Source organism: Coturnix japonica, chromosome 15 (genome assembly GCF_001577835.2).
Source record: "Coturnix japonica isolate 7356 chromosome 15, Coturnix japonica 2.1, whole genome shotgun sequence".
In the NCBI taxonomy this organism is placed as follows: domain Eukaryota; kingdom Metazoa; phylum Chordata; class Aves; order Galliformes; family Phasianidae; genus Coturnix; species Coturnix japonica.
This window is the reverse complement of record NC_029530.1, coordinates 5,377,098-5,405,079: the sequence shown is the minus strand read 5'-3', so window position 1 is coordinate 5,405,079 and position 27,982 is coordinate 5,377,098. Positions and strand designations below refer to the sequence as shown.

Here is a 27,982-nt window from a genome sequence, read left to right as displayed (position 1 = left end):
ACTGCAGCTAGGGCAGGGGGGGATGTGGGAAGGCTCAGGGTGTCACCAGGAGCACGGTGATCCCTTCAGCCCTAAAGGGACTTGGGGACCAAACAAAAGAGGCCGCTAATAATTTTAGTAAAATCATTTATATACACTGATGCGTAATATTTACAATATAATACTGATCAGAAATAAACGAACATGTTACAGGTAACACTGAAAAGGAGAAACGCAAACGTTTTTCATACACAGGAGTTGAATGTGGTAGATGAGGACAGATTCAAGTTTCTAAAAGAAAAACATGAAGGTTTGACAGAGAAACTTTAACATGTTGCTATTTCCAATCTTTCTCTAGTCAGGTTCTCTAACCTTTTAATACATACATCTTAAATAATCAAGTCACAGGAGAAGTCAGATATACATAAAGTCTTGAAAAAGTCAAATGATTTCTGAGACTTTTCTCTTAAATAAAACCCTAGGAAAACAAACCAACCAACCCAATGATGCGGCTTCCCCATTTCCTTCTAGTGTTTCTTACAAAGAATGCCATCTTTGTTCCCACGCAACCCTTCCATCTCAAGGTATTTACAATATTCACAGCCCGCTGTAAAGCAGCAGTAGGTTAAGCTCTAGGTAGTACAACACAGGCTGAAGCAATCTCTACAGAGCATCAAACACCAGCATACAAGCCTTGCTGTCTTTAGCACCAAATCAATCAGTCACAGAACAATCCTGTCCCAGTGTCCTACTCCTATCTATGCTCCCAAGCTGCTCGGAGCTGATCAGGCTGTGGCATGGCATAGCTACAAACTGATCCATGTCTCTGCATGGAAGTTCTGGCTCCCAAGAAAGTGCCAGAGCGTTTTCCTCCTCGGAGGGCAGGGTTGCAAAGTGCTTACGTGGGGAATTTTCTGTGTTCCTATTCCTGGTGATTTCCTTGTTGATTTATTTGCCATGCTTAGAAGTTCCCACACAATGAGATATCTCCCAAATAAAAGACAGATTTCAAGTTATAAAGGCAATATCTTTACATTTCAAGATTGTGCGGATGTTGACATGATCTGGTATTTAGGACAAGGACAGAAATGAATACATGGCCTACAAACTTGCTGATGAAAGATCAAGAAATGACAGATGCTCATCTCCTGCCAATTCCCTACAGCTGTCATCGATGCATGTCAGAACACAAATATTCCATGTAGTGTCAGAAGTACAATTCTGGCTTATGCCAAAACTCCCTGTTTCCATCAGAGAAAGTGATGGTTAACTTAGGGACTGTGGTTCTCATTCTGCAGTAAATCAGGCATTGGAAAACTGTCAGTGGGATTAAAACAAAGCTGATAAGGTGCTGATGAAGAATGGGAAATGAAATATCTCCTTCATGTAGAAAAACTGAGTTACTGCTTACAAAATTGTATAGAAAGAGTCAGACAGTGGTTTGCCATCCAAGCTAAAGGTTACAAGGAAGTCTGTTATAGAAAAGAGACAAAAAAGGAGGCTGGACTGCCATAGGAGGAAACTGGGAGATCCATGGCTCAAGTTTGTAAATGTAAACCCAAAATGAACGAGCTATGAAATATAACAATAATGTTCAAGAGTCATTACTAATAGCCCTGAATTGGCACTTCAGTCTGCAGACCAAACTCATTCAATGTCTGCACGTGTTTGTTACCAAAATATCTCTATAAAAAGCCTTCGACCAGTCTCAAGAGAAAGAAAAGTGTCAGAAGGTAGAAAACTAGAAATATGTACAGAATCTTTTCACTTGTTTGTTTCATTTAAAATAAAATAAAACAAAAAAAAAAGCAGCTTTTGGAGCCAATGTTCCAAAATAGTGTAAGAATCTGCCCTGGACAGCCTCGTAGTCTGGGCAGCATGAGGACGTGTGTCAAGGAGCAGCCCTGCATCTGTGGCTCCACCAGGAGGAGCTCGAAGGCCTCGAAGAGATGAGGAGCTATGACTCCAGAGGGTGACACGAGAGAAGGATGGCTGTGGGTTCACACAGCAGCACGAGGACCCTTGCCACGATGATCTCTTTCAAATAAGAGGATAAGTCTGAAACAAAGTGTTGGACCTTCTAGAGAGGAAAGAATAGGATGGAACACACACACAGCTTCCGAAGACGAAACAAATGGACCTCATACTTACTGTTGTCTGTAGAAGATCCCACCAGGAAAATAAAAGCTTGTATGTAAGTAACTGGAACATTCTTTGATTCTGCTGTTGAAGAGTATGATAAAAAGAGCAGCCTTATGCTGAATGGCCATTAGGCCATAAAGAAGTTCTGAGGAAGATGGGTTACAGGAGAGAGAAAGGCAGCTACTGATCAGAACTGAAAAACACAGCTAGCATATGGACTCAGGTGGCCTTGGCAAGGCCAACCGTGGCTCTGGGGTCATGTAGCAGAACAGAAAGCTATTCTGTTGCCTCTACATAAAGACTCAGAATTTAGGTGCCAAGGGTAACTATGAAGTCTGTATTTCACAGCACTTGCTTTCAAGTACTTACTGAGCAGGGTGTTAAGAAACTGGCTGTCTTTTTCATATATATAGTCACTGCAGCTGGCTGTATGTATAGCAGATGGAAGGCAGCTTCTGCAACTGGTTATTAAGAAAAAGAATGGTTTTTAACAATAGAATTTGCCCCATTTGGGGGACTTACGATTAACAGTACGTAAGTGATCATATATACCTCAAGGAACTGAGTTTTAAAAAAATATTACAGTACCAATGATTTGGTTTTTTTTGTATCTACAACTATACAGCATTTTCAAGCAGTATGGAAATTTAATGAAATAATTATGATTTATTAATTTACATAAAAATACTTTTTACAGTTAAAGAATAACTCTTAAATGGTAAAAAATAAAATAATAAGATTAAGAAGCTCCAGCTATTGAGAGTCATGGGAGTTTGTCTGCTCTTCAATAACTTGTTTTACTATTTCTGCCAGTTTTAGTCGATCCACTTTGTCTGTAAATCCTCTGCCTGAAAGGAGAAGAACAGGTAGTCAACAGGTGTTGGGCATAAGGAGGAAAGCCATTACTGCTGGCATCCTACACTGACTGGAGACAAAACACACTAAGGACAGCATTTGTAGGGCCATGAAAATGAATTAAGATCTTTGTGTCCTCTTAAAATAAAAAAACATTAAGGAAGAGGCATGGCCAGGCCTTGTGAACCTGGCTGACACTATGCTCTGTTTTGTCATGGAGCCATCTGAACGGTCCCAAAAGCAGCTGGCCTAGTTTAATTCCATTTCCTCCCTAAATTGAGCAGAAGAGATGTTGTGCTGACAGAGATAAGGGCAGCAGCTCCAACAGAACGAGGGTAATGAGCAGCTGGAAGGAAACCAGCTGAAGCAGCTTCTAATGTAAAGATCTATCTGTGCTAAGTTGCTAAACAACCTGGTGCCTTTAAAAGCTCTACCCTGAACCTCAAACAGGAATTTTAAAGCAGAACTTCAAGCCTCTTTTCTAAAACATCCACACTGGAGAAGGGCTGTAACCTACACCAGGCCCAGCACAAACTCCAGTTTGTTTTCATTTCCATGTAATAAGGTTTCTGCTCCCACTCATTCATCAGCATTAGCACCATTCTCCAGGGAAGAGGAGTCCCTCACCGTTCCAGCTGAAGCTCTGAAGAGTGTCTCGCAGCAACTTACACTCCCGATTGTACTTCCACGCCTCCTGCATCACTTCATTCAGCTTCTCATCCTCATTCTCTCCTGTTCAGGAGAACAAAGATCAACAGCAGCTTTGTCAGTCTGCCTTCGAGCAACATCCAGCGCTTAGTAAACAATATGTTCCGTTATTCCCCCTTGCCTCATGCAAGCTAAGAAACTGGCCTGAAGGCAAATGCTTCTGCTTGGAAGTTAATTTTAACAGCTCCACATGTTGCAGCTGACACTATGCATGCACTACAGTCCACATAAAACACCCTCTCAAGACATACTGGGACTGAGGGTCAGTACTGACACAGACTGATCCTGAGGCACAGGAAAAGAAATCAATGCCTGCTGTATTTAGGAATGGAACATTCTTAAAAGTGGCAACCTTTACCAGCCTGTGGTAGAATGCACTGAGCAATCACATCTCTGAGCTTTTCCAGAGCCACATTGGAATCATTACTTCCATTCTCTGGGTCGTGGATGTAAACTCCATCCTTTGGTTTAGTGCTGCAAAAGAACAGGGAAGGAACAATTACAATTTGAATGCAACTCATGTCTGCTACTGGTTGCATAACTGTACCAGCAGAGCACTCTCTTTCACTGTCTGGAAAGCTGTAAAAAGGAGCCAAATTTAGCATTAATTATTACAACGTGCTGCATTATGAGACCATTTTAAATGAAGAAAATGAAGAAAAATAAATGTTAATTTGAATTAATGGAAGGGTAATCCCAAAATCGATAGTTCTGTTTTTCAAACAGGTAACCCGAGCAAAGAGAGGCTACCTGACTTTTTTTGGTAAATAAATGTTAAAAAATATAGCAATTCTTTCTCCCATGTTGCCTTCTCAACATCTGACTCATCTTCTCACAATGGATCTGCTCTGCTGTCATATAATACAATAACTCTTCCATCTCCTTCCTCACTTCCCTATCTTGGAAGAGGCACCATATCATGCAATTATGACTTGCTCCAACCATCCGCTTCTGCACAAAGAACATTTCAACCAAATCAGAAATTCAGGAGCACAATTAAAACTGAATGAACCTGTAACATGTTGAAAGTCACAGCTGCCTACGTTCTTATCTTTCAAAAAGCTTTAGAGAGTTACCCCAGCAATTTCCTTTTGCGCAGGATAGGGTTGTTGACGGAGTGAAGGGGTTTGAGACTGACTTTGAGGTCTTGGATTCTCATGTTTGCAAGCTGTTCTGCATGAGCCTGTTGTATCCCTGCAACCATTGCCTGGAATGAAAAGAATTATGCTTTGTGAATTGATGGACGATGTTAGCTATGGCCGCGACGTGACAGACAACACTCAAACTGCCCAGGAGCTAGACAGCTCCTCTGTGCATCATTCTTAATAAAACAAAACGTTGTTTAAACCTTGTCCATCATCAGTTGGGCAGAGGGTAGGATGTTATCCAGTGCCTCAGTGGAGTTGAGCCAGGGATGGTCCAGCACACCTTCAATGGTCAGCCGCTCCTCTGGTTTGACCTTCAGCAACCTGGGAGAGGAATCCATCAGTCCATAAAGAGGTCCTTGGGGATGCACAGCACACGGCTCTGTGAGATCAGAGCACTTAGCAATCTCTAAACACTAAAGAGACCAAAAAAAAAAAAGAAACCATTCCTAATAAACCAAACCCTTCAGCTGACCTCAAGGCAGCTTAGACCTTCCATCAGCCTCACTGAGCCTTGCTGCAGTGATATTTTAACGCAGTCACAGCTCATTCAGTCATAATCAGCAATTCAGCATAAAGAAAGGCACCGAAGGCCATTTCAGTAATACCTGTGTTCAGCTGAACTCTATATTCACATCTTCCCACATGGGAAATTATCTTCCAGACAAGCTGGAAATGATCCAGACCTATGCACCATAGAAACGCATGTCTAAAGCTCATCTGCACAACAGCCTTTATGCAGACCAAGGGCTCTGGGCATAGTAAAGCAAGGCAAAGCTTCAGAGCTCAAAACCTGTTTTCTGAATTAACCGCTTTCACTGGGCAACCCCCTTTGCTTTTTTTCCCCCTCTGTAAAAGCCTCAAATAATGGATGCTTTGGCAAGCTACAGCGACACAGAGTGAAAAGGAACATTATTCTGAAATCTCTGAAAAGCCCTCTGAATTAAATGTTACTGGAAAGACACCCTGGAAAGAGATTATGCAGATAAACTCACGTTCCCATGATAATCACTAGTGTTTAATAGAAAATTAACACTCCACACAGAGCACTGACAAGTATTCCAAATGTTTAAATTAGGAACAGAACGAGTTGATCAGTTTGTCACGCTTGCTCAGACAATACACCAGATCAGCTTCCCGGCTGCAGAGCAGAACTGTTTAATGTACCAAGAAAGTGGAAATCACTTTTGCAGAACATCAGCGAGACCACAGGCTGGCTCGTAACATTTCACTTGCAAGGCCATGCTGTCAGACAGGCTGTCAGTTCAGTGTTAATCCAAGTCACATGCCTTCCTTTTCCATCAGTTTTCAATGTCCTCATCTATACTCAAGCAGTCCTGCTTGCAAAGCTTGGGGTCAGAAATCAGTTTGGCATGCTTGAAGGGAAACAGCCTCCTGAATGCAAAATAGGACCTCCAGAAGCAAGCCTTTGTGTGAATAGCATGCACGTAAATAAAATGCAAACTCCTCCTAAGTTATATCAATTCTAAATGTACTCCCGCACTGTAAGTTCAAATTCAGACTCTTTGGCCAGAAAAGACAGACCAGAAAGTGAGTCTTGATAACATTACTCAGACATTGAGAGAAATGAACTGAATCCAAGCAACAGCACTCAGTGAGTTTCACGGCCATTTTAAAACACAATGAAACCTTCTGACTGCTGACCTCGGTTTAAACAGAATTTTCACTGCAACATAATCTGCACTTTATCTGCTGAAACATTTGGGCTCTCCTGTGCTGCTACGAACAGGACTCAGCACCCCTTCCAAACTATGCTAAGCCTGTGGAGGTTTTACATCGCACCACAAAACACAGCAACAGTTTTAAATTGTATAACAGATTGATTTTTTTTTTCCTCTTTCTATTGCTTTTATCCTTCCAGTTCCTCTGGTGATGCAAAGGCAAGAAGTCACTCTTTTAAAAATAATTGAGGTCAGCACATAATCAGTGTCACATTTGTGCTTTCAGATAGGACCATTGGATCACGACGTTTGAAATACTTCAAATGAGAGATGTGCATTACAGGAAAACCAGATCCTGAGCAGCATTTAGAACAAAAAACCCACAGAAAACCTCATCTCATAGTCTGACACTTTGTGACAGACCTTAACTTTCCTTCAGACTCCTTTGAAACTGCATATTAGCTCACAGGGCTCTGATGGGGAGAGCTACTAATGGATTCAACTGGCCACTTCCTATGAGCCACCCAACTGCCCTTTGGTTTTACAGGAGTTTGGACGTTGTCACAGGAGATGTACAACTGGAAAGTGCCCATGGGCATGCAGTCAGTGACAGAATAAAAGCACAATGCACTTTAGCAACTTGGGGGTCATCAGAAATTGTACACAGAGAACAAAGAAAAGGGGGGAAGGGGAGCATTTACCAAACTTCTTTTGTGCTGAACACAGGAATGTTTTCAGCTGTACGTGCTGCAGACAATTCACCCCACCGCTGGAAAGACAATCCCTTTGTGATAAGGCATTGTCAAGTGATTTTCCCATTTCTCAATATAAGCACGAAGCAACACAACATTTTCCTCAGCTGACTCACTTTCTCACAATGTCTTTCGCCATTTCTGAGATCTGGCTCCATTCTTCCTCTGGAAATTCAAAACTTCCTGTCATGATCTTTTTCCTCATGTCCTTTGGAATTGTCCGACTGTGGTGTTTGGAGTAAAACGGAGGGTATCCACACAGCATCACGTAAATAATGACACCCAGGGACCACAAGTCACAGCTCTGAAAGCAAGGAAACGATCACTTTGGGGAGTAATTTGCAACAAGCAGCAGTGTACCTATGTGAAATGTTCTATGTCATTCCCTATGGACACAGAAGCACAGCTCCAGAAACAAAGAACATCTGAGCATCCTCATGGGTTTGTTCTTCCTCTCTTATAAGGTCATAATTCCATCAGAAACATTTCCTAAGTATTTTGCTCCCTTTTAGCTGCTGGTTGTTGTATTCTTTCCTTCAAGAGGATAATACCTGCTCACTATTTCTCCCTGCTATTTTGGTTTAAAAGTGTATTTGAAATAATCTTCCTGAGAAATATGCAAACACAAGGTAACTCCATGCTGCCAAGCTGAACTCTTCCAGCACTTGAGCCATGTTGTTTACAGAACGTGCTCCTGTGACTCTGTGCTGGGCAATGGCAACCTGCATGGAAACTGCAGTGCGTCAGAGGTCAGAATGAGCTGCATATTCATTACCTCTCAGGATAGCTGAACCCTTGGCTCTGAATGTCAGAACAGAAATCAGAATATCATTCAGGCATTTTTGAAGAATGTGATACTAGAGGGGGAAAAAAAAAGAGAATCTGGATATCTGTGTGTTCACAACCACTCTGAAGAAGGGATCATAACTGCCTGGACTTTGACTGAAGCACATCCTTAGAAGCCTGTGCAGCTGCTCAGCACCATAATGTTCCTGTGGACAGATGCTGCACTTCTGGTTGTGGAGCCACATGGACAAAGTTGACAAACATGAACCCCCAGCTCCCAAGGCTGGTTTCTGACTGGATCAGCACTGACCCAGAAAGGGGTTTTCAAAGGTGTGTGACTGTTTCCTTCCAGAGGGAGCACCCCTGGATCAGCTTTTACTGGTCATTAAACCACAGCCTTCATTTCTGGCCACAGAGACATCCCACATAGGTATTTGTGTCAGTCAAATGGATCTAGAAGTCTTAATTTCTATTTAGCCACGTGCTTTTTACTGTTTTTCCAGTGACTAGAGATACTTTCTAATGACATCAATAGGACCATAGGTATGCAAGTAGGAAACAGGTGTCTAAATCTAAATTCTTTCTGGATATTGTCCTGAGATTTTATTTTTCAAGAGTCAGCCTCCTCTACTATGACAAACACACACATCTGATCCAATGCACACACAGCTTAACAAAAACACTCAGGAAATCACTGATGTGTTTTTTCCTCCAATTTACATCTGTGGGATGGAGCTGCTGATCATGAGGGTGAATCACAGGCCTTTCTGCCAGGCTCTGACTTGCAGTGGAAGGACGGGGTACCTGGGAGTTTAGCACAGTCTATTTGGGGAAACCAGGCCTATGCCAGAAGTTGCTTTTGCAGTGAGTCACACTTGGCAAGGTAAGGATGAGGCTATTCCTTTCTAGTCAGTGCCACTAGGACTGAAAGCAGTTCAGAGTGACCAAGTAGTACTTTTTAAATGAAACACATGCAAACCCTTTAGCACATCACTCCTGACTGAGAAAGACAGCTGCCTGCATGGATCATTATTTGTATCAGATCTCCCAGTAAACTGAATGAAACCTAGGCTGGCCCTAGCACATGTAAGGGGAGGAATACCAATGTAGATGTGAACACTCTATTCCTTCCTTCAGAATGACTGAATAAGCCACACAGCCCCAAAGATATTATCTCCTTATAGCTGAAGATACACACATATACCACAAAGCAAGCAACATGATGTTTCCCTCCAGTTCCCTGCAGATCCTGCTTTTAGCTCAGTGTGAGATGTCTACCTAGTTAGATGTTTGGCTGTCACAGGCACCCGAACAACTTTATTGCTCCTGGCCACGAGCGTGTGAAATTTGGGGACAATAAAGTTCATTGTCTTAGGTGACAAACTGCACTTACAGACTATGTGTACAGCATCTGAATCTGTGGAGGGGAAAAAAGAGCCTAACAAAATGCTTTGAAGACACTGACATGCAGGCTGTCTCACAGCTTACCTTGTTATATGTGTAAGGTGTTGGAGAGGTGGGGATAATCCCAGATTTTTCTTTCTGATGCCGCCTTTGTGCCTCCAATACCTGTTGCAGTGAGAGGAGGAGATTGCAAAATGCACACAATTTACAGACACCACAAATAATGATGCCCATGCCAAAGATGTTTGATCCACCCATTGGTGGCCTTATTACAGCTCCTGAATGCTCTGCCAGGCTCAGCATGTTTCGACATGGGGGAAAAGTTCAGCTAAGTGGGTAAAGTACCACTACAAAAACCAGCCTGTCTGTAACTATAAATTATCTCTCAATGTATAATGACAAGGAGGCCAAGTCAAAGTCAATTGGTAAACCTCTGACACTGCCCTCAGAAGCAATTGCCTTTACAGAACCTGATTGTTTCTGCACAATCATTTGGAATGTAATCTTGTATGAGCCTGAGCTACAGGGATTTGCGAAGCAGGGACTTTTCCAAACCAACCACACAATATGGGAAATCTGCATCACAATCTATTCTGATCAGTGTCCCACTATAGCACTCAGTCTTGAAAGGTTGCTCCTAAACATTCACTCAAGACTCCTGCATGCAGAAGCTTTTAATAAGATGGCAAGGGCTTTTTAAATTAGACTATTGTGAAGGCACAAGCAAAAGGTCATTATCCCCCTATAGCTTAAAACCGTAATAGTTTGTTACCTGAGGTGCTACGTAATATGGAGTGAACTGTGGTGTCATCAAGTCACCTTGGTCTACTTTGGCAAACCCAAAGTCACACAATTTAACAGGTGCATCCTAAAACGAGACGTTGCATTACAAAATCAGCTTTTCTACTACATCCTTAGTGCTTCCTACTCATCTCACCTTTATCCCCATGTATTCCTGTTTTATATTTATACACCTATCATCCCACAAAGCAGATATAAGATGATAAACCAATCTTTGCAACAACCACCTTTGTTCTCTTGGGTACTCTGGGTCAAAGCAGTTGCCTTCTCTGCTTTGGAAAGAGCCAAAAAGGGTCACTGCATGTGCAGCTTATGGGCAAGAGAAGGAAGAAACAAGTGGCATGGTATGTATGCTCCAGTCAAAGCAGCTGCATTGCATATATAAAAGATCCTAATGGCATGAGGTGCAGAGGATTTTCCCCATGACCACACAGGAGTATGGAAACACAAAAAGCCAAAAGTCATTCTTTTCTGTCACCAAAATATTGCATTGATATCAGTTTACACTTTTAAACTACTCTGAAAATCACCACTGAGCCATTTTTACAGAATTCAGCAGCAAAAAAAACCCACAATGCTGAGTTTTAATCTTACCAAAGAGTTATCCTTGAAGAGGAGATTCTCGGGCTTGAGGTCTCTATGTGCAATGTTTAGTGAGTGGCAATGCTGCAAAGCCAAAGCTATCTGAAAAAGGGCACAACAAATCAGCTGCAGTTATAGAACTCTTCCTTCAGCCTGGAGAGTTAGTGTAGCTTTAAAAAGGACATTGCCAACATAGCCTAGGCCCCAACCTTTTCAATTCTGCTTGTGTACAGCTCTGATTGAAGACAACTCTGGCTGTACAGAGCAACAGTGCAGTAAAGCATGAAGACAAGGAGATGAAACCCACTAAGCTCTTCAGTTTGCATTTCACTCAAAGCAAACAGAAAATACAAGCTAAGTTGTAGTGGGTTTCCCACCCCTTTTTGTGTGACTGCCTCTGGGCATTACTACACCTCCTAGAAGTGAAATGGGTCATGACAGTGTTCTTTTATACGCTGTCCTAGCCCTTAGGTGACTGAACTTGCTTGCATGCTCTTCAGCAATTACATAAGTCAAACATGAGTTCTTGCCTCACTATTTCAGCAACATATTTTACTGTATTTGTTACCAACTTAACAGTTACCACTCAGGCAGCTTCATTCTTTAGTTCTTGAAGGTACTGGGTATATTCATAAACAATGGTGTCAATTTACACCAAATGCTGTATAATCTCATCTCACATTCACTTTCCTTTATCCCCATCATGGAATAAAGCTTTTTGGCTCGGTGCCACAAGTCATCCAATAGCTTGGGCTTAAAGGAACAAACCCACCAGAACTGAGAACTGACACTAGAGCTCCCCACACTGAATCCCACAGAGACCCTTCTGCTTTGTCATCCTGCCTACTCCAGCTGGATGAGTTAGTCACAGCAGACGCACTGCTAAGCCACAAATAGCCCGTGGACACTAAAATGTCTAGTAATAAATATCGAGCCTCTAAAATCACAACATTCAAGAATGAGTTGCCTAGAGAAATGGAGAGGGAAGGACAAAATCAGAACAAACAGCACAGAAAACATGAGCTATAGTTGGACAGTCCTCTTGAGTTCTTCCACAAAACCAAACACAGAACTCAGGTGGAAAACCACTGATGCAGGACACAAGTCTTAGTCTGCTATCCCAATTTAAGAGCTGAAAGAAACTCTAAGTCTATGATACAGCAAAGAATGATTCTCAAATTGGAGTTCAGGAGTAAGCATTGTCTGGTGAGAGCCTGTGGACTGCTAGATGGAACGCTTTCAGGGCAATAGTGAGGCATACAGGGAAAGACTGCAGGAAAGAGTTCTCATTAGTGAAGTCCTGTAAACCATGTTAGGAAAACCACTGCTAAGGATGGCAGACAATAGGGTCCCAACACGGCAGAACTAGCCCACACCTTCAAATTCTTTCCTTCTATTGAAACTTAAGCATTGTCAGATTATAACAAAGCAGGCAACAATCATTGGATCAGAACTGAGGATTATTTTAGCTTCTTTTTCCCACCTCCCCAACCCCAACCCCCTCCAATCCAAGAAATTGTTAAATCCTTTCGCCATTAGCATTCATGGATTTGCTCATACATGGGTGTGAACTTGCCTGCTTTGTTACTTGGCTTGCTTGCTTCTCAGTAAAGTGCCGGTGCTGGCTGATTCTGTGAAATAGCTCTCCCCCTTCCATCATCTCCATTACAATTAGGAGCCGAGCCCTGTTCAAAAGCATTTTGTTACATTCAAATTAATCAAAAAGAAGAACAGAATTGCTAAGCTAATAATGCATACTTCATATCTACAGATACAGGCCAAAAAATAGAGACATACTCGCTTCTTCTACAGTTCCAAGCCATTGTTTCAGCTATTTCGTCTGCAGATCTTCTGGCTCCCAGAATACCTGACTTGCTGATTGCCAGCCAGGAGCCCCCAGTTTGTTCTTCATGCTGGGACCCCAACTCCAGCTGGAACAAACCCCATGGGCACGCGTGCATTCAGACAGATGCACACATGCTGTACTCACATCTTCCACCAGCTTGGGTATGGCAGCTGTTGAGATGTGTTAATGTGCAACTCCACCTCCAAAGAGTAATAACGCAGGCAGAGTGCCTGAAACTGAGCTGGCTTAGAGCACACCTACACCTGTCTGCCCCAGTCCTTGCCTGCATGCTGGAGATGTTTGTGGCATGGGAGAAGCAGGAGGTCGAGGGTCATCTTTAATGCTTTTGAGTCTGAATTCTCTGCTGTACCGCCTGATTTTAATTTACAGTTTTACTGCCGTAATTGCAAAGGACAAAGTATAGAAATCAAGGAGATGAGGACTGGCAGAGCCTCAAGAAATCGACTTCTAGTTTTTCTATATTTTACCCTGCCAGCCAATGCAGGTGTCACAGACTGAACCAATGCAAAACCTCAGAAATGAAGATGTGCTCAAAGCCAGTACTGAGGGATTCAAGCTTATTTAAATATGCAAAGACCTGGGCATCAGGAACAGGAAAAAGTAAATGCTGTTTAGCCCAAAGTACAGAAATCATGTTTGGAACCCACAATGAGTGTTCATTTTGGCCACACTGTGATTAGAGGGAGAAAAAAAAAGCAAGCAAACTCCACTATACCTTGACCTAAATATGGAAATCAAGCTGTGGGAATGAGACACGCTGTGCAGTCTTACCTTGGGCTGGATTCATGTGGGAACTGCACACTGTTAGCATAAACTTCAATAATTTGAACAATATTTGGATGTGTTGCACACATCATGTGCAGACGTACCTTAAAGAGAAGGGAAGAAATGTCACTGTATGCAGTGATGTGCATCCGAGCGGCTCTGATCATCTTACACTGCATGGGGCAGAGGCAGAGCTCTGAAAATTCCTCTTGCACACATACAGCTAACACAGAACATCAAAGGCTGGGCATCCCCACCCCCATGTTCCAGGAACAAGCCTGGAGGACCATACATAAGAAATCCTGCACTGTAAGACCTGCAGAATGCAGATATTAAATTGCTGCAGCAGTTCCCCAAAAGGGAGAGCCTTTGTGGTGTGTCAGATGGCAGAAAACAAATAAAAACTGTACCTCATTTCTAGCTTTTGGACGATCAAGAAGGATTTTCAGTGCAAAGCGTTCTTGAGAGGATTTTTTCACGCAGACTCTGGTATTACAGCAACAAAATTATTTGGTCAGCAAGAACGTTAAAGAGACACTTCAAGCAAATTGAGGTGTAGTTACAAGGAATGCCCATAACATGGGATACACAGAGCACCATCACCGCATCCCAGCTGAAAGCCTCAGCTTTTGGCTTTCCACATCAACCAAACACCTTCTGCAGAAGCACCCGACACAAAGCTCTGCTTTCAGCAGTGCAGGAGGAGCGCTTTGGAGCTGCGGTAATGGCTGAATGTGCTCCTTCTATTCATCCCCAAGAGCCACTTGTGATGAAAAAACCCAAAGCACACAGAGCCAGCCCGGAGGATGGTGTCTGTGATAAATCAAGTGTTTCTGCATGAACACCCTGATTTTGAAGGGCCACCAGCCGTGCTGCACACGCTTTTTCTCTCTTCCCCCCATTTAATATTAACAGTTGAACTACGTCAGAAGGCAGGGCCCTATGAACAGGCAGCAAAAAAGCGTTGAGAACAAAGGCGTATTTTAATAAAGATCGGAGGCAGTGACAGAAAATGGATGAGAAACCAATTGCTTGAACAGAAAGATAAATGGTGGCTCACCAGCCCACCAGGCTCCCATGCATTTATGCACAGGCACCAGAAAACAAATTCCTGCTCCCAAAGGGGAGCACGCTTTGTTTCCAGCTCCTGCAGTGGTCACAAAGCCACACGAAGCCCAGTGCTGGGTGCACGCTCTGCCGGGCCTTGTGTGAGGAGCTGAAAAAGCAGCTGGTAAAGCAGCACACGGTGCTGTTGGCCCCAGCATTGACACTGGGATGGGAGCAGCAAGATGGGGCAGCAGGAGGACGTTAGTGCCTGAGCTGCACTTCCCAGTGCCACCGGGTCACAGCTGATCCCTGGGGCTGATTGGTTTCAGGAATATGGCAACAGTGAGCAGAATTTTTACTCCAGCACAACCAGCAACAGACAATCCCCTGCTCACACATCTGCTATGAGCACAGAGATATTTATTAGCTCCTTCAACACCGCCATGCCTTCTGCTCCTTGCACACTTAAAATACATACTCACTTCTGCACAGCTGAGATTACGTGCAGATCCACAGGTGCGTTGCCTTACCTAACAGGGCCACTGATCCCAGCTCCCAGCTTCTGAGTCCAGTTAATGTTGTACTCCTCTAAAATGGAGGTTTCCTATTCCAGAAGGAGCGGGGGGAGGGGAAAGAGCAGAAAAACAACAACAACAACAAAAACCACCAAAATTACTACAGCCCTTCCCGAACACCCAGCTCAGCAGCTGATCTGCAGATAGCAGGGCACAGACAGAGCCTGTTCTGCAGTTCTGCTTCACCTAGGAAAATTAAACCTAAGAGCAAATGCTCACAGAATAGAGCTCAGCAGAAGGTGATTTCTGTGCTGCTGAGGCTGCTCCCCCTGGCATTCTGAAGCAGGATTATTGAGAGCAGCAAATGGGATCTTGCTGCTCTACCACAGAAAGCGTACAAAGGATATTTCTCCCCCCACCCCAGCCCTTAAATCCAGCTTTCTTCCTACAAATGATCAATTGCAAAGGCCCATTTACAGCATTATCACATCCTTCTTGGTCATACAGTGTAATGGAAAATATTCTTCTGTTTTCTTCAGGTTTGCAAACCTTTGGAATCATTATACTGCAAATTAACTGCTGCGTGACTCGTTTTAGCTTGTCTGAGAGTGAACCAAGCTCACGTTCATAATCCTTTTGTCCAAATCCATACAACCAGGGCAGGGGTTTTTTTATGACACAGCCCGGGTGTGGCCACGTTTAAACATGTCCTAACGTTTGTGGGGTGCAAATGGGAGCACTGAAAAATGCAGACTGGGTGCAGAACGGTGTGTGCATGCTGGGGTCACAAATCACACACGTGCTCAGAATTGGCTCCCCAAAAGCTCTGCTTTCTGATCGACTCCAAGCAAGGGAGGTGGTAGCAGAAGCTGACTCCAGAGATGCTTGAACAAGCAAGGAAATGCTTAGGAAAATATTGAAGAGTCAACCACACATGAAGCAAGTTTTTTTTGAGGGGGTCAGATTTTTCTGCCTACATTAATTTTCATTCAGAACTTCAGCATCCAATCATGGTACAAATGGAGGATGCGCTGCTGAAGGCACAGGCAGACCCACAGCTTGTGGTCCCACTGACCACACTGCGGACAAACCTCAAGCCACATGGGTCAGAAACAAAGCCAGAGGAAAACTGATCCTTAAGGCAAGAGCTGGAGGGGTTAGAGAGTGTAAAAGATAGAGATAAAGGGAAAAAGTAACCTGGAGTAGACATTGCATAGATCATGGATGACAGCTTGAAAGGAAAAAGTGAAAGGTAGTTTTTAAGTGGAGATTTCTGGTGGGGTTTTAAAATAAAGAAGGGGAAAAAGCAAAGCCCAGGAACACAGGATTATAGTGCTTTATTGTTTACAAAGCAGACAATGCTTCTTTGTGCTTCTATCAATTAAACTAACACAAATTTCACTACCTTGTGAGAAGCACATAAGGGAAAAGCCAACTTCAGTTTCCTGCTGCTCAGACACAGAGAACCATCAGACACAGAGAACCAAAGGCATCACAACCCAAGCAAAAGCACAAATTCAGAAGAACATTATTGAGTGAAACCCCATTTCAGCTGAGTCGGGAGAACAAGGCAGAGGAATGGGAATTGGACAGCGCGTGATCTAAGAATCAGATGAAGTGAGAATAAGATCTGGCAGTTCTCAGCTCCTGAAGAACAAACTCAATGGCTGCAGATCAGTATTTCCTCTTGCACATTCTGGGCATTCACTGTTGTTCTAAATAAAAACCCAACTTTTTTTTTTCCCCCCTGCATTTTTATTTAGATTCAAACCTTCATTCAAAAGCAGCTTCATAACTTAGAAAGAATAATCCAGTAATGAAAAAACACTCTCCTTAATGCACAATATTGCTTCCATCTCCTAGTACAGAAACAGAAGCTCCAAACCCAGCAGCGAGCCAGTACAGAGCTGTAAATCAACACTGACTCATCCCATCCAAACAGAGTGAAATATTTGAAACACCCTGATAAAAATCTGCCCTCTGAAAATACCAACATCTATTTCAGCAGCGCTGCCCCAGGGCTGCCTGGGTGACCTGGCCCAGCTGGAACTGAAGGAACTGAGGGATCCAGGCTGAGATCAAGTGGTGGTAATACAACATGCCGAAGACTCTCTGCAGTCTCTTTGTACAGTGTTATCTGTCACAGAGCCTGGATGGCTTCATAAATGCTTCCTTTAGTAAGACAAATGAATTTCAAAAGGATCTACCAAAAAACACCCCCTGTGTTGGCATTTTCAACCTCCTCCATTACTCGCCACTGCAGGATTTATCTTTACAAAGTTCACTGGGCTCTGACAGTGATAGGGCATGGAGCAATAGATTTAAACTGACAGAGGAGGGATTTAAGTTTGACATTAGGAAGAAATTCTTCAGCATGAGGGCAGTGAGGCTCTGGCACAGAGAAGCTGTGGATGCCCCATTCCTCTAAGTGCCCGAGGCCAGGGTGGACCGAGTCCTGGGAACCTGGTATAGTGGGTGGCAATCAGCCCACAGCAGGAGGGTGGAACTATGTTATCTTTAAGGTACTTTCCAACCCAAGCCATTCTGTGATTCATTCTATTGAAAAATAATCAGTGCAAGAGAAGTCCAACACAGTTCTTCACTGCTGGAGATCAGTTTGATTTGAAAGACATGGGTTTTGCATTTTAACAAAACAAAATGGGAAGAATTCTGAGCCCAGAGTTCAGACATCAGCCTGCAACCTAACCACGAGCTCCAGCACCAAGGCTGATATATACTGGCTCCCTGCTTTGTTGTCAGCCTCAGCACAGTGCAGCTGAAGCAGCTATCCAGGAGACTCTCAAAACAGTTTTTAAGTATTTCATATAAAGATCTATATCAGAGCTGCTGTACGGGTGTAGGGACAGCGCTGATTCTGCTCCTGCCCCTCTCAGCTCAGAGGGATTCAGATAAAGAACAGAATCAGGAAAGTACTTTGGCTTTGAGGCATCTGTCTGAACACAGAACTTACTTCAGTCCCATCTTGGAGAAGAGAACACTCCAGGGACCTTCCTGGACTTGAGGGAAACTTATAAGCAGGAGTATCAACTTTTTACACAGGCAGATAGTGGCAGGACAAGAGGCAATAGGTTTAAAGTAAAAGAGGGGAGATTTAGGTCAGATGTCAGGAGAAAATCCTTCACTCAGAAAGAAGAGAGCCCAGAGCTGTGGGTGCCCCAGACATGGAGGTGCCTGAGGCCACGGATGGACCCTGTGCAGCCTGAGCTGGGGGGCAGCCAGCACACGGCAGGGGTGAGGCTGGGGGGCATAAAGGTCTCTTCCAATTCAAACCATCCTTTGATTCTTTCAGGCGTTTTGCTGAGATCTCTGCTCCACAGATTCTAGTTTATCATTCAGGTTTGATTGAGCTTCTGCCTGTTGGTGTGAGCTCTGTGCTTTGAGGTGGTGGCTGCAGCAGAAGCTGCACTGACTGTGTGCACATCACCCACAGAACACACGGCATCGTCCACATAACCCCGAATATCCTTCCATTGCCTTGAGCGGGTCAGCCACAACTTTTACAGCGCCCTATTTCAAACTTTCCCCACTGGTTCCCCTCGGTTCCTCCCGCCCAACCCCGCAGATGGGCTCAGGGATCCCTCGGTGCTGCTGTCAGCGACCAACCCCGGGTAACCGATGGAGATGACCGAGAAGCGGCCACCGGTGTCCAACGCGTGTGATGCCGAGCGCCGCTCCTTACCTTGATCGCTTTATCCATCTCGGGATCCCCCGACATCCTCCCACGGGGCTCCGGGAACCGCCGGCCCGTCCCCACCACGGGCCCGAGGGCCGAGGACCGGAGGAGCAGCAGCGGGACGGGGCCGCGCTAAGCACCGGGCAGCCCCGGGGGAGCCTTTGTGGCCGAGCCGCAGCGCCTCATCCCCAACCGGCCGGACCGGAGGGGGCCGGGACAGCGCCGCAGGAAGGAAGGCAGCAAGGGCACTAAGCCGCCGCTCAGCCACGGAGCCGCCGCCGCCGCCACCCGGGAGCTGCCGCCACCGCCCGGGAGCCAGACATCGCCGGCACTCCGAGCCGGGCAGCCCCGCCGGGCCGTACAGCCCGCAGCGATGCTCTCGTTACCGCCACACTCGATGCGAGGGGCTGCTCCGAACACAACGATGACTCTTAGATCCCACCGCGGAATTTTAGGATCCTCCGCCAAAGCGGCGCAGCGATTTACAGGCGGGCGGTGGACAGCCCTGAGAGCGCCACTGAGCATCCAAAGCCCCCGAGGGACCTGACATGGTCAGGGCGCCTCCGAGTGACGTGTAGAGCGCGGGGTGAAGTCTCGCGAGGTGATGGACGCGCGGTTGGCGCCTCCTGCTGAGGAGCGGGAGGGATGGCGGCGCCATATTGTACGTGTGGTCGAGGCGCTGCTTACACTGTGCTACAGAGAAGGTAGGGGCAGCGGGACTGAGACAGAGTGTTTAGGTACAGAACGAGAGCGAGGGGGGCAGCTGGGAGTCAGCCCGTACCTCAGGTGTCACCTCAGGTGTTCCCTCAGGTATTACCTCAGGTATTACCTCAGGTGTCCCCTCAGCTGTTCCCTCAGGTGTTCCCTCAGGTGTCACCTCAGCTGTTCCCTCAGGTGTCACCTCAGGCTGCACTGAGAACTATTATGAGCCTCAGTGCTGGCTTGATAACCATCTAAATGACTTGGGGCTGGGGCTAAGAACACGTTCATCAGCGACAGATGCGATAGGAGCACACCCATGTACCACGTTAGCACTCAAGTAAATGTATTTGGTATTTTAAAAAGATAAAGCCCGGTAAGATTTGTAAGAAAAGCTCCTTCAGGCCCTTTGTAAAGAATAGTTTCTTAATGCAAAGCTGCGTGTTTGCTGCTTAAGTTTTGTGTGTTAGAAGGAAGATGTTTTCTTGCTTTGTATCTCATGAAGCTGCATAGGTGTTTCCAAGCACTGCTGTCCTTCACGAGTTCTTCTGTGGGATTTTGATTGTCACCTAGAGAAAACAAACGTCACACGTTACTTTCTTGCAGGCTGTGTTTGGTTCTGTTCACTTGAGGGCAGCATCCCGGAGAGCAGCGTTACAAGTTGGTGTTCAAGACTCGAATTCCCCTAATTGAGTGATGAGTGCAGCTGTAAGTATGTGCCCACATAAACTGACATGCATCCCCAGCACAGGCTCTCTCTGGTCTGCACAAGGTGAGCTTGCAGAGAAGCCAACACACCTGTGTTATTTACAGGGAGGGCCAGCTACCCTGTGCCAAGTGGTGCAGGCAGCAGGTAACCTGTCAGTCAGGGCACATATCCTTGTTCTTTTCAGCAGTATAAAACAGAACTGGCTTTCTGTTTTAAACAGAGTTGCACAGAGTTTTGTTCGTGGTTATTTCACACGTGTTGGGAGGTACCCAGATACAGGAATACTCACGTTTTTCACCTCCAGATATGCCTCCAGACCATATTCTCCCAGCTCTCTCCCATTCCCAGATGCTTTGTAGCCACCAAATGGAGCTTGTGCACCAAACACATTATAGCAGTTTACCCTGAAAAGGAAACCAAGAGTTAAAAACCTCTTGTTAACCCCAGTATGGTAATGGAAGAGCTCCTTCACAGCAATTATCTGTTTACAGCAGAGGAAGGGCTGAATTTCTGGGCACAGTTTCCATATTTGTTAGTTATCTTGGTCAACAGGGTTACGCAGTAATGGAACCTTATCTTCATCGACCAGGAAACGGAACAGCATGAAATTAGTTCACGTCTTGCATCACATAACCAAGTGTCTGGGTTGCTACCCACAGCTCTGAAGGAGGTGTGATTAAAAATAAATGATACCAGGTTCACTGAATGTACTTAAATAAATGAAATAGTGAGATGCTGGGTCTCCAAAATCCCCTGTGCTAAAAGAGTAAAGTGTGGCAAAGTGCTGACTTTGGCATAATCTTCAACATGGCCTCAGAATACAGCCCAGATTGTAGAGATGTGCTCGATGATCTGATCACTGCTGGCATCAGAGCCCTATAGCAGCTGCTGACGTTGTCAGCTGCAGAACTGGACTTCTTTTCCCTCCATCCCACCTGCTAATTCACTGTGGGAAAACAGAAGTTTAATATAACTCTTGTGTTTTACCAAAAATCAGCATTGCAGTTGAAAGTCAGACATTACATTCTGTGAGGATCCAAAGCAGACACAGGCTTTCAAACAGCAAGTTAGATGGGAAAGGAGAGCACATACATCCGACAGTTTAAGGAGAAGGAAGTGACAAGGCTTACCAGACTGTTCCAGCTCGCAGGGCCTGAGACACGTAGTTTGCCTTGTCAATATCTTTTGTAAAGACTGCTGCTGCTAGACCGTACTTGGAGTTATTTGCTCTCTCGATTATTTCCTCTATTGTCTTGAACTTCATAATCTGCATGACAGGCCCAAATATCTGCAAAACCCAAGCAGATCACATGAAAAAGACTGTAAATTGATCTCAGGAGAGATACGAGTGTCTTGCATCAGGGGGTGCAAAAGGACAAAGTCAAGAGGAAACTGACAGGCAGGTGCTGCAGGCCTCACCTCCTCTCTGGCAATCGTCATGTTGTCCTGCACGTCACCAAAGACGGTTGGCTGGACGAAATAGCCACGATCTGCAGCAGGGTTGCCACCACACAGCAGTTTGGCTCCTTCACGCTTCCCAGTATTGATGTAACCAAGGATCTTCTTAAACTGCTCTTCATCCACCTAAGTAAGAGCCGTCAGGATGAGCAGATCAGTTTGGTATATGTCAGGGGAGAAAAAGGGATGTAACTGCAGCCTGCATTGCATGCAGCTGTGCTGTCTGTTCCTCATTTTTAAATGCTACTTTCAAGCAGGGGGTTGGAGTAATCAGAATGGTTAGTTAACTTCTCCCTCCTGCACAAGGAGGTCATGGGCACAGTTCAGAGGAGGCTGGAGGAGGTCTTTGATTCTAACCTGGTGATGTACAGTTACTTGAGACTGAGTTATTTCATGTAATAATGGCTCAAGACATTTCCTGCTCTCACCTGAGGTCCCTGCTCAGTTTTAAAGTCAAATGGGTTTCCAACCACTCTGGACTTGGCCTTCTCAACACTCCTCTCCACGAACTCATTGTATATATCCTCTTGGACGTATGTTCGGGATCCTGCACAGCAGCACTGCCCTTGGTTGAAGAAGAGGGCAAAATGGGCCTGATCCACAGCCCAGTCCACTGGAATTGAGGAGAAGAGAGAAAAAAAGGTAAATAAATAAAACCAACCCAAGCGACTTTGTTTGAACAACTATTGTACACGGCCAAGTGGTGTCAGAGCTGGAGTATCACACAACATAGGAGGGGTTTCTTTTCCTCTAGCTCTGCTTGCAGCAAGCCAATGTGAAAGGTACAGATTAAGTATTATGCTAGCAGGTGCTTACTGTCAGCATCAGACATGATTATATTCGGACTCTTTCCTCCGAGCTCCAGTGTCACCCTTTTTAGATTACTCTCTGCTGCAGCTTTCTTGATCAGGTGCCCAACCTGCATCATGAGAAGAAGAGGTATTAGGGATTAGCTCCAGCATACAGTAGCACCTGGCAGGGCAGCTGGGTTTAGATTTCCATCAGCAGTTTAATAGTAATCCCTTCATTGTTAGGGCTGTGAGGGAACAACTGAGGTCTGCCCAGAATTTCACCTTCAGTACAAGGAAAGCAATAGTAAATATTCTAAAGAAAGCACCTGAACAGACTCTTATGTAAAGTAAAATGAAGTGTCGCACCCTGAAGTCAGCTGTACTTTTCAAAGGAAGCTGCAGAAGGCAACGCTCCTCCAGTATTTTGTACAAAGGATGTTTTACAGCAACAAAATGCTCTTTATGTCCCAAGGGCTTAAAGATTTGTCTTCCTTTACCTCTGTGGAGCCAGTGAAGGCCACTTTATCTATATCCATGTGGGCAGAGATAGCAGCTCCTGCAGTGGGCCCATAGCCAGGGATGATGTTCACAACGCCTGGTGGGAATCCAGCCTGCAGGATCAAAGATCACACATACACTCATCTGTTAGCTCCGGGATATGCCTCCCACAGAGAACAGCACTTCCTATCTCACTTTCACTTCCCAGCTCTTCAATTTCATTGTGAGAACCAGCACAATTCCTCTCCCCACCCAGCATCTCAGACATAGCTTGGAAATGTATTTTAGCTTTCTAATCACCCTACAGTTGTTACTTACTTTAACTTCAGAGTCCTTCTCAGAACCAAGGATGCCCTTTGCACACACATGTATGGAAATGAGGGTGTTTAGTTATTTGTTTTTGCTATAGCAAATGCTAGGATATCTGAGACTATTTAGTCTTCCTTCAGATCAGACAGCGCTTCTCTGTCCCTGTCACACGCCCTCTGTAGCTCATCAGTTGGGCTTATTACCCTGAACTCCAGCAGTGACACTGAGTCAGCCAACAGATCCCAGCCGCTTCTCTCACCTCTTTGATCAGATTAGCTACATAGAGAGCACTCAGGGGGGTCTGCTCCGCCACTTTCATCACAACCACGTTCCCAGTAGCCAGGGCAGGCCCAAGTTTCCATGCTTGCATCAACAGCGGGAAGTTCCACTGGAAAACAGAAATATTGTCTGGTCTGAGTTTGAAAGCTGCCAATTAATGAGTGAGTAAGCAGTGAGCTTCATTCAGATCTGCAGGTGCAGCACCTATGGAAGCACTCCCTGATCCTCCCCTCGCTGCTCAGCTGCATTTGGCTCCTTTTCAGGCACTGCCTTCTTCTTGTCCAGGAAAACTGTACTCTGAACTGTGAAGCCTCTCAGTGCTACTATGGAACCACAACTCTTCTGTAATTAATCTCTACGGTCTGCTTAGCCTTTACATTTCTCTTTTGAGGTGTTTTGAATGAAAGCCTTTGTAATGACAGCACAGGGCTTGCAGACCTGTGAAGCATTCACGTTCAGCTCTTGCACAATGCAGATACAAAAAGCATGCAAATACAAAAACACACGCAGCAATCAGAGCCTGGCTACTCCTGTAAGCAGATATCTCTGTCCATGGACCTGGCATCCATTTGGCCTTGTTGCTGACAAACCACCTTGCTGTGCTTGCTACCAGTTATAGACCAAAAGATTTGTTATATAAAACAGAATTGCGCATGCTGGCTCTATTTCTTCATCATACAAAATACTTCCTAGCACTACAGTCAGAAGTCTCAACAGCGCCTCTGAGCTGGACAACTCCTCTATAGAGGTTTGTGTTCTTTTTTCATTTGCAGCAGCAGGAAACACAAAGTAAATCTTACAAGTAGACTGTGAAATCAACAAGTGCTTTCAAAGTAACAGCCCTCCCAGCTGCTGCAAGTGTAATTTTGTTTCTACCATCTGAAGGAAGCTGAGCTTAGCAGGACAGATAATAACTTGCATTTTAAAACAACTTGTTATAACAGCGAATTCCTGAAATGCCACAGGACCTACTGATACATTTCACTCACGGGGATTATCTGTCCGCAAACTCCCACTGGCTCATGTCTGGTGTAACAGAAGAAGTCTCCATCTAAAGGGATGGTTTTGCCGTGGAATTTATCAGACCAGCCTGCGAAGTATCTGGTAAGAAGAAAGTTTTGGTCAGTGAATTTAAAACATTTCTCTGGTCACTAGAAAACAAGAAACGTTCCTTCAGCTGTTTGGTTTCCTCCCCATCTTCAGTCACTTCATAAAGCACGTACTAACACAAGGATTTCCCAGGAAGGTGATTTATAAGAATGGACAATAAATACAAACATTTGTCTCTTGTGATTTGCACGGTGTATATTTTGTTATTTCTGCAGTGCGTTACAGATCCCTTTATCCACGCAAATCCTGTATGTACGTGAAACAAAAGCCCTTTGGGAAGTTACAAGAGTTACAGTTTCATTCTAAATTACAAAAAGAAAAGAAAAAGAAAGAAAAAATAGAGAAAGGAAACAGACTGGAAGGGTCAGCTCCAGCCTTGTCAGCCACAGTGCCTCAGTCGGAGCAATCTGCTCTCTGTGTGCAGAGGTTCAACAAGCACAGACCAGCTGAGCAGGAATGGGGGGATGGAAGAGTTACTGCGCTGTCCCTGCAGCCTCCACACCTACCTGAGGCATTTGACAACCATGTCCAGATCTACCAAGTAGGAAATAGAGTAAGGTTTGCCATTATCCAGAGTTTCAAGTGCCTACAAAGACAATGAGATGGGGAAAATCACACTTAAGGATTCAGATTTGGTTCTCAGTTTGCTGCTTGGATTCTGTGTGTTGGTCTTTTCGCTTTCAGGTTCCCCAAACTACTTCCCTCTCCATCCTTTGTATCTCTCTCAGTTTTCATTATGGCTAAAATCCTCACCACCCACCTGTGCCTCCCCTTGCCCCTGTTGCAGTACATACCGCCAGATACGCCCGGTCCCTCTCAATCAGGTCAGCAAGACGATGCAGCAGCTTCCCCCGGTGCGAAGCATCCATCCTCCTCCAAGGTGAGCCCAGCTGGAAAGCTGCCCTGGCTGCCTTAACAGCCTTGTCCACATCTGCCTGTAGAGGAGTACAGAAAAGAATATGAGAAAGGAGTAACCAGCTCCCACCTAAAATACAACTAAAGCCCTTCCTGGACTCAAGTGAAACCATGGCACCAGCAGCTGCTAGTGACCACCCTTCTGAGACAAGGACTTTCTGCCTCGACAGCTGAAGGAATCATTGCAAGGCACACATCGATCCTGGAGCTGTGGAGCTCACGGGCTGCAGCCCCAGGACCACTTATCCCAAGAGCATCAGCCCAGGCAGCGCCATGCAGCATTGCAGTCTATGCACACAGCTTTCCTGCTGCCTGCATCCCTGGGGACGGGGGAGCTGAACAGATGGGTGCAGCAGCTGCACAACCACCACCTGTGCTTGTGCTCTCCATTATTTCAGCTCTGTGCAGTGCAAATATTGTCACGTTGTCTCCACGATGTCATCTGACAGGTTGATATTTACATCCTAGCACAGGGCAAGGGAAAAGCTGAGCTACTTCACCGTGGATGAACAAATAATAACAGCTCTTCCTTTGCTCACCTCCCCCTGGGGGATACAGACAAGGCTGTGGGATGAGCCCCACATTGCTGGGAAGCAGAACCTTTATGGGAGCTGTAGTCAAGGAAGTGCATAAGCAGCACTAGATTGTAGTATTTGTGTAGATCCAACATCTATTACCACAAACACAGCACGTGGCAGAGCTGTATGGGGGTCTGTTAATGTGAACCACTGCAACTGAATGGATCTCATCAGGAGAACATTTACCTTATCGCCCTCAGCAACCTGGCAGATAACTTCTCCTGTAGCTGGATTGATAGTGGGGAAGGTTTTCTTGCTGATTGCATCGTGCCATTCGTTGTTTATGAAAATCTGTAACGAAGTGAGCGGATGGGTGTTAGACTTTAGATCCAAACCTCTGGAGGAATCGGTGTGAGCTTTACTTGGTAGATGGCACATAAACAGGCTGTTTAGTTAAAGGGATGTGGCTTGTGAGGACTCCAAAATGGCACTGATAGGGAGGAGATATGGCAGCCTAGAAGCGCGCAATAAAAGCCAGCTTCATGTTGGGAAAAAGAGTCCAAATCCCAGCAAACAACACATGGGTTGGCAGCAGTTCCTGCCCTGCTGGATCCTTGCAGCGCCTGGCGGCCCGGCTGGAGCTGAGCGGGGACACGGGGAACTCGGGACAGCGGGACAACGATCGTACACTCGATTTTGTTCGCAGCACTAGAACTGCTGCAGCACTTCCCGGATCGGCCCATGTCAGGCACCCCGCGTAGCAGAGAACTTCGTTCTCAGACACAACTGGTGCCGACAACAGCTGCCGAGCACCAGCTCCTCCCCACGCACTGCAGCGCTGCTCCGGGCCTCCTCCCCGCAGTACTCGGCCATCCCGCCCCGTGTCCCGGCCGTTCCCGTCCCGCACCGAGCGGGCCGAAGCGGGGCTGTGTGCGCCGGGCCCCGCGCTGCTCCCGGGCCTCGGAGCTTTCGGCCGCCCCGGGGATCCCGCAGCACGCGGCCCGGCCATACCTTGTTGTAGGCGATCTCCGGGCTCGGGTTGGGTGCGGGGATGGGGGAAGCGGCGGCCGAGAGCAGCCGGGCCGGACCGCGGCAGAGCCGGGAGGCGAACCCCGCCACCCGCAACATCGCTGCGCTGCGCCGAGCCCCCTGTTCCGAGCCGCCCCGCTGTGCCGCCCCGCCCGCACCCGGCGCTGCCCGGTCCCGCTCCGCCCCGACACGCCCCCCCTCCTCGGCTCCGGCCCGTGTCGCCGGCTCCGGCTCTGCCCATCTGCGTCGTTCGGCTTTGCGGAACTCGGCTCGGATCAGCTCCATTTACGCCACCTCGGCCCAACTTCATTTGGTTCGGCGCAGTTTGGCGTGATCCATATTTCAGTTGATTTTGGACCCATGTGGCTCAACTGGGCACAGCTCAGTTTATTCTGGTTCACTTTGGTTCCGGCTGGTAGAGCCCACAGCTGGACCCATGAGACAGATGGGACAGCACAGCACTGGAGACACACGACTCATCAGTACCCAGCACTGGGATCTCTGTTTACTTGGAAGGCTGCCCTTAGGCTCACAGGAATCTAGAAAGAAAAAAGCTATTGCATATAGAGAAATGAATCTCAGCCAGTGTAGCACTCTCACTGTGCTCTAAGCTGTCCTATGCATGACTTCAGCTGACACCTGGATGGACAACCAATGACATGGGGCTTAAATGACATCTGTGGCTTAATACTTTTTTCTGCTCTTGAGCACTTGAACACATCCCTACTTTTCCCTGGGGCTTAGCAGACAAACCCAGCAATGCTGAAATCCCATGCAATGGAGGAAACGCCTCCAAGGAGACTTAGCCTCCAACCTTCAGCCCTGCAATGGCTGGCGAGGATTCTACCTGCTGCACAATGGGATGTTAGGAGGTACAAAGGCCAGATGCTTGATCAGAGATCACCCAGTTTGTGCTGGCCAGGTACAGGCTCAGAGACTCCTT

At 45.9% G+C, this 27,982-nt stretch overlaps 2 protein-coding genes and 1 long non-coding RNA gene across 4 annotated transcripts; 1 reads left to right on the top strand and 2 right to left on the bottom strand.

Moving 5' to 3' along the window:
• Positions 1 to 109: 109 nt before the first annotated feature.
• Positions 110 to 18,963, bottom strand: MAPKAPK5 (MAPK activated protein kinase 5). 2 transcript variants are annotated; one of them, XM_015877786.2, is made up of 14 exons: positions 18,731 to 18,963; positions 15,046 to 15,119; positions 13,879 to 13,954; positions 13,475 to 13,572; positions 12,413 to 12,521; positions 10,849 to 10,938; positions 10,226 to 10,321; positions 9,538 to 9,618; positions 7,380 to 7,567; positions 5,033 to 5,153; positions 4,761 to 4,891; positions 4,037 to 4,158; positions 3,604 to 3,708; positions 110 to 2,969 (listed from the first exon to the last, which is right to left on the bottom strand). In XM_015877786.2, exons 1-14 carry the CDS (start codon positions 18,764 to 18,766, stop codon positions 2,875 to 2,877), a joined length of 1,422 nt encoding a protein of 473 aa, XP_015733272.1. In that variant the 5' UTR covers positions 18,767 to 18,963; the 3' UTR covers positions 110 to 2,874. The 2 variants fall into 2 exon arrangements, with proteins under 2 accessions (XP_015733272.1, XP_015733273.1); XM_015877787.2 differs by having other exon boundaries at positions 2,768 to 2,969; positions 4,043 to 4,158; positions 18,731 to 18,961.
• A 339-nt stretch (positions 18,964 to 19,302) lies between these two features.
• LOC116654119 lies at positions 19,303 to 24,760 on the top strand. Its single transcript, XR_004309044.1, has 3 exons — positions 19,303 to 19,428; positions 20,030 to 22,232; positions 24,433 to 24,760. It is a non-coding gene; the product is annotated as an uncharacterized LOC116654119 (long non-coding RNA).
• On the bottom strand, positions 19,746 to 27,339 carry ALDH2 (aldehyde dehydrogenase 2 family member). Its single transcript, XM_015877785.1, has 13 exons — positions 27,022 to 27,339; positions 26,257 to 26,361; positions 25,372 to 25,512; positions 25,084 to 25,163; positions 24,457 to 24,568; positions 23,448 to 23,576; positions 22,879 to 22,992; positions 22,407 to 22,509; positions 22,019 to 22,203; positions 21,552 to 21,716; positions 21,263 to 21,420; positions 20,422 to 20,536; positions 19,746 to 19,992 (listed from the first exon to the last, which is right to left on the bottom strand). The coding sequence occupies exons 1-13, from the start codon at positions 27,322 to 27,324 to the stop codon at positions 19,960 to 19,962; spliced, it is 1,743 nt and encodes a 580-aa protein (XP_015733271.1). The 5' UTR covers positions 27,325 to 27,339; the 3' UTR covers positions 19,746 to 19,959.
• Positions 27,340 to 27,982: the final 643 nt, after the last annotated feature.

Excerpts from the sequence above, each read along its gene's own strand:
- MAPKAPK5 (XM_015877786.2), bottom strand. The coding sequence starts at position 18,766 with ATGTCGGGGGATCCCGAGATGGATAAAGCGATCAAG. Across the intron at positions 13,955-15,045 it reads GGGATCAGTGGCCCTGTTAG|AGTCTGCGTGAAAAAATCCT; the intron begins GTAAGGCAACGC and ends CTGTAATACCAG. Across the intron at positions 10,939-12,412 it reads CAAGCCAAGTAACAAAGCAG|ATAGCTTTGGCTTTGCAGCA; the intron begins GCAAGTTCACAC and ends GCCCTTTTTCAG.
- ALDH2 (XM_015877785.1), bottom strand. The coding sequence starts at position 27,324 with ATGGAGCTGATCCGAGCCGAGTTCCGCAAAGCCGAACGACGCAGATGG. Across the intron at positions 24,569-25,083 it reads ATGGTTGTCAAATGCCTCAG|ATACTTCGCAGGCTGGTCTG; the intron begins GTAGGTGTGGAG and ends TCTTCTTACCAG. Across the intron at positions 21,717-22,018 it reads AAACTGAGCAGGGACCTCAG|GTGGATGAAGAGCAGTTTAA; the intron begins GTGAGAGCAGGA and ends GCTCTTACTTAG.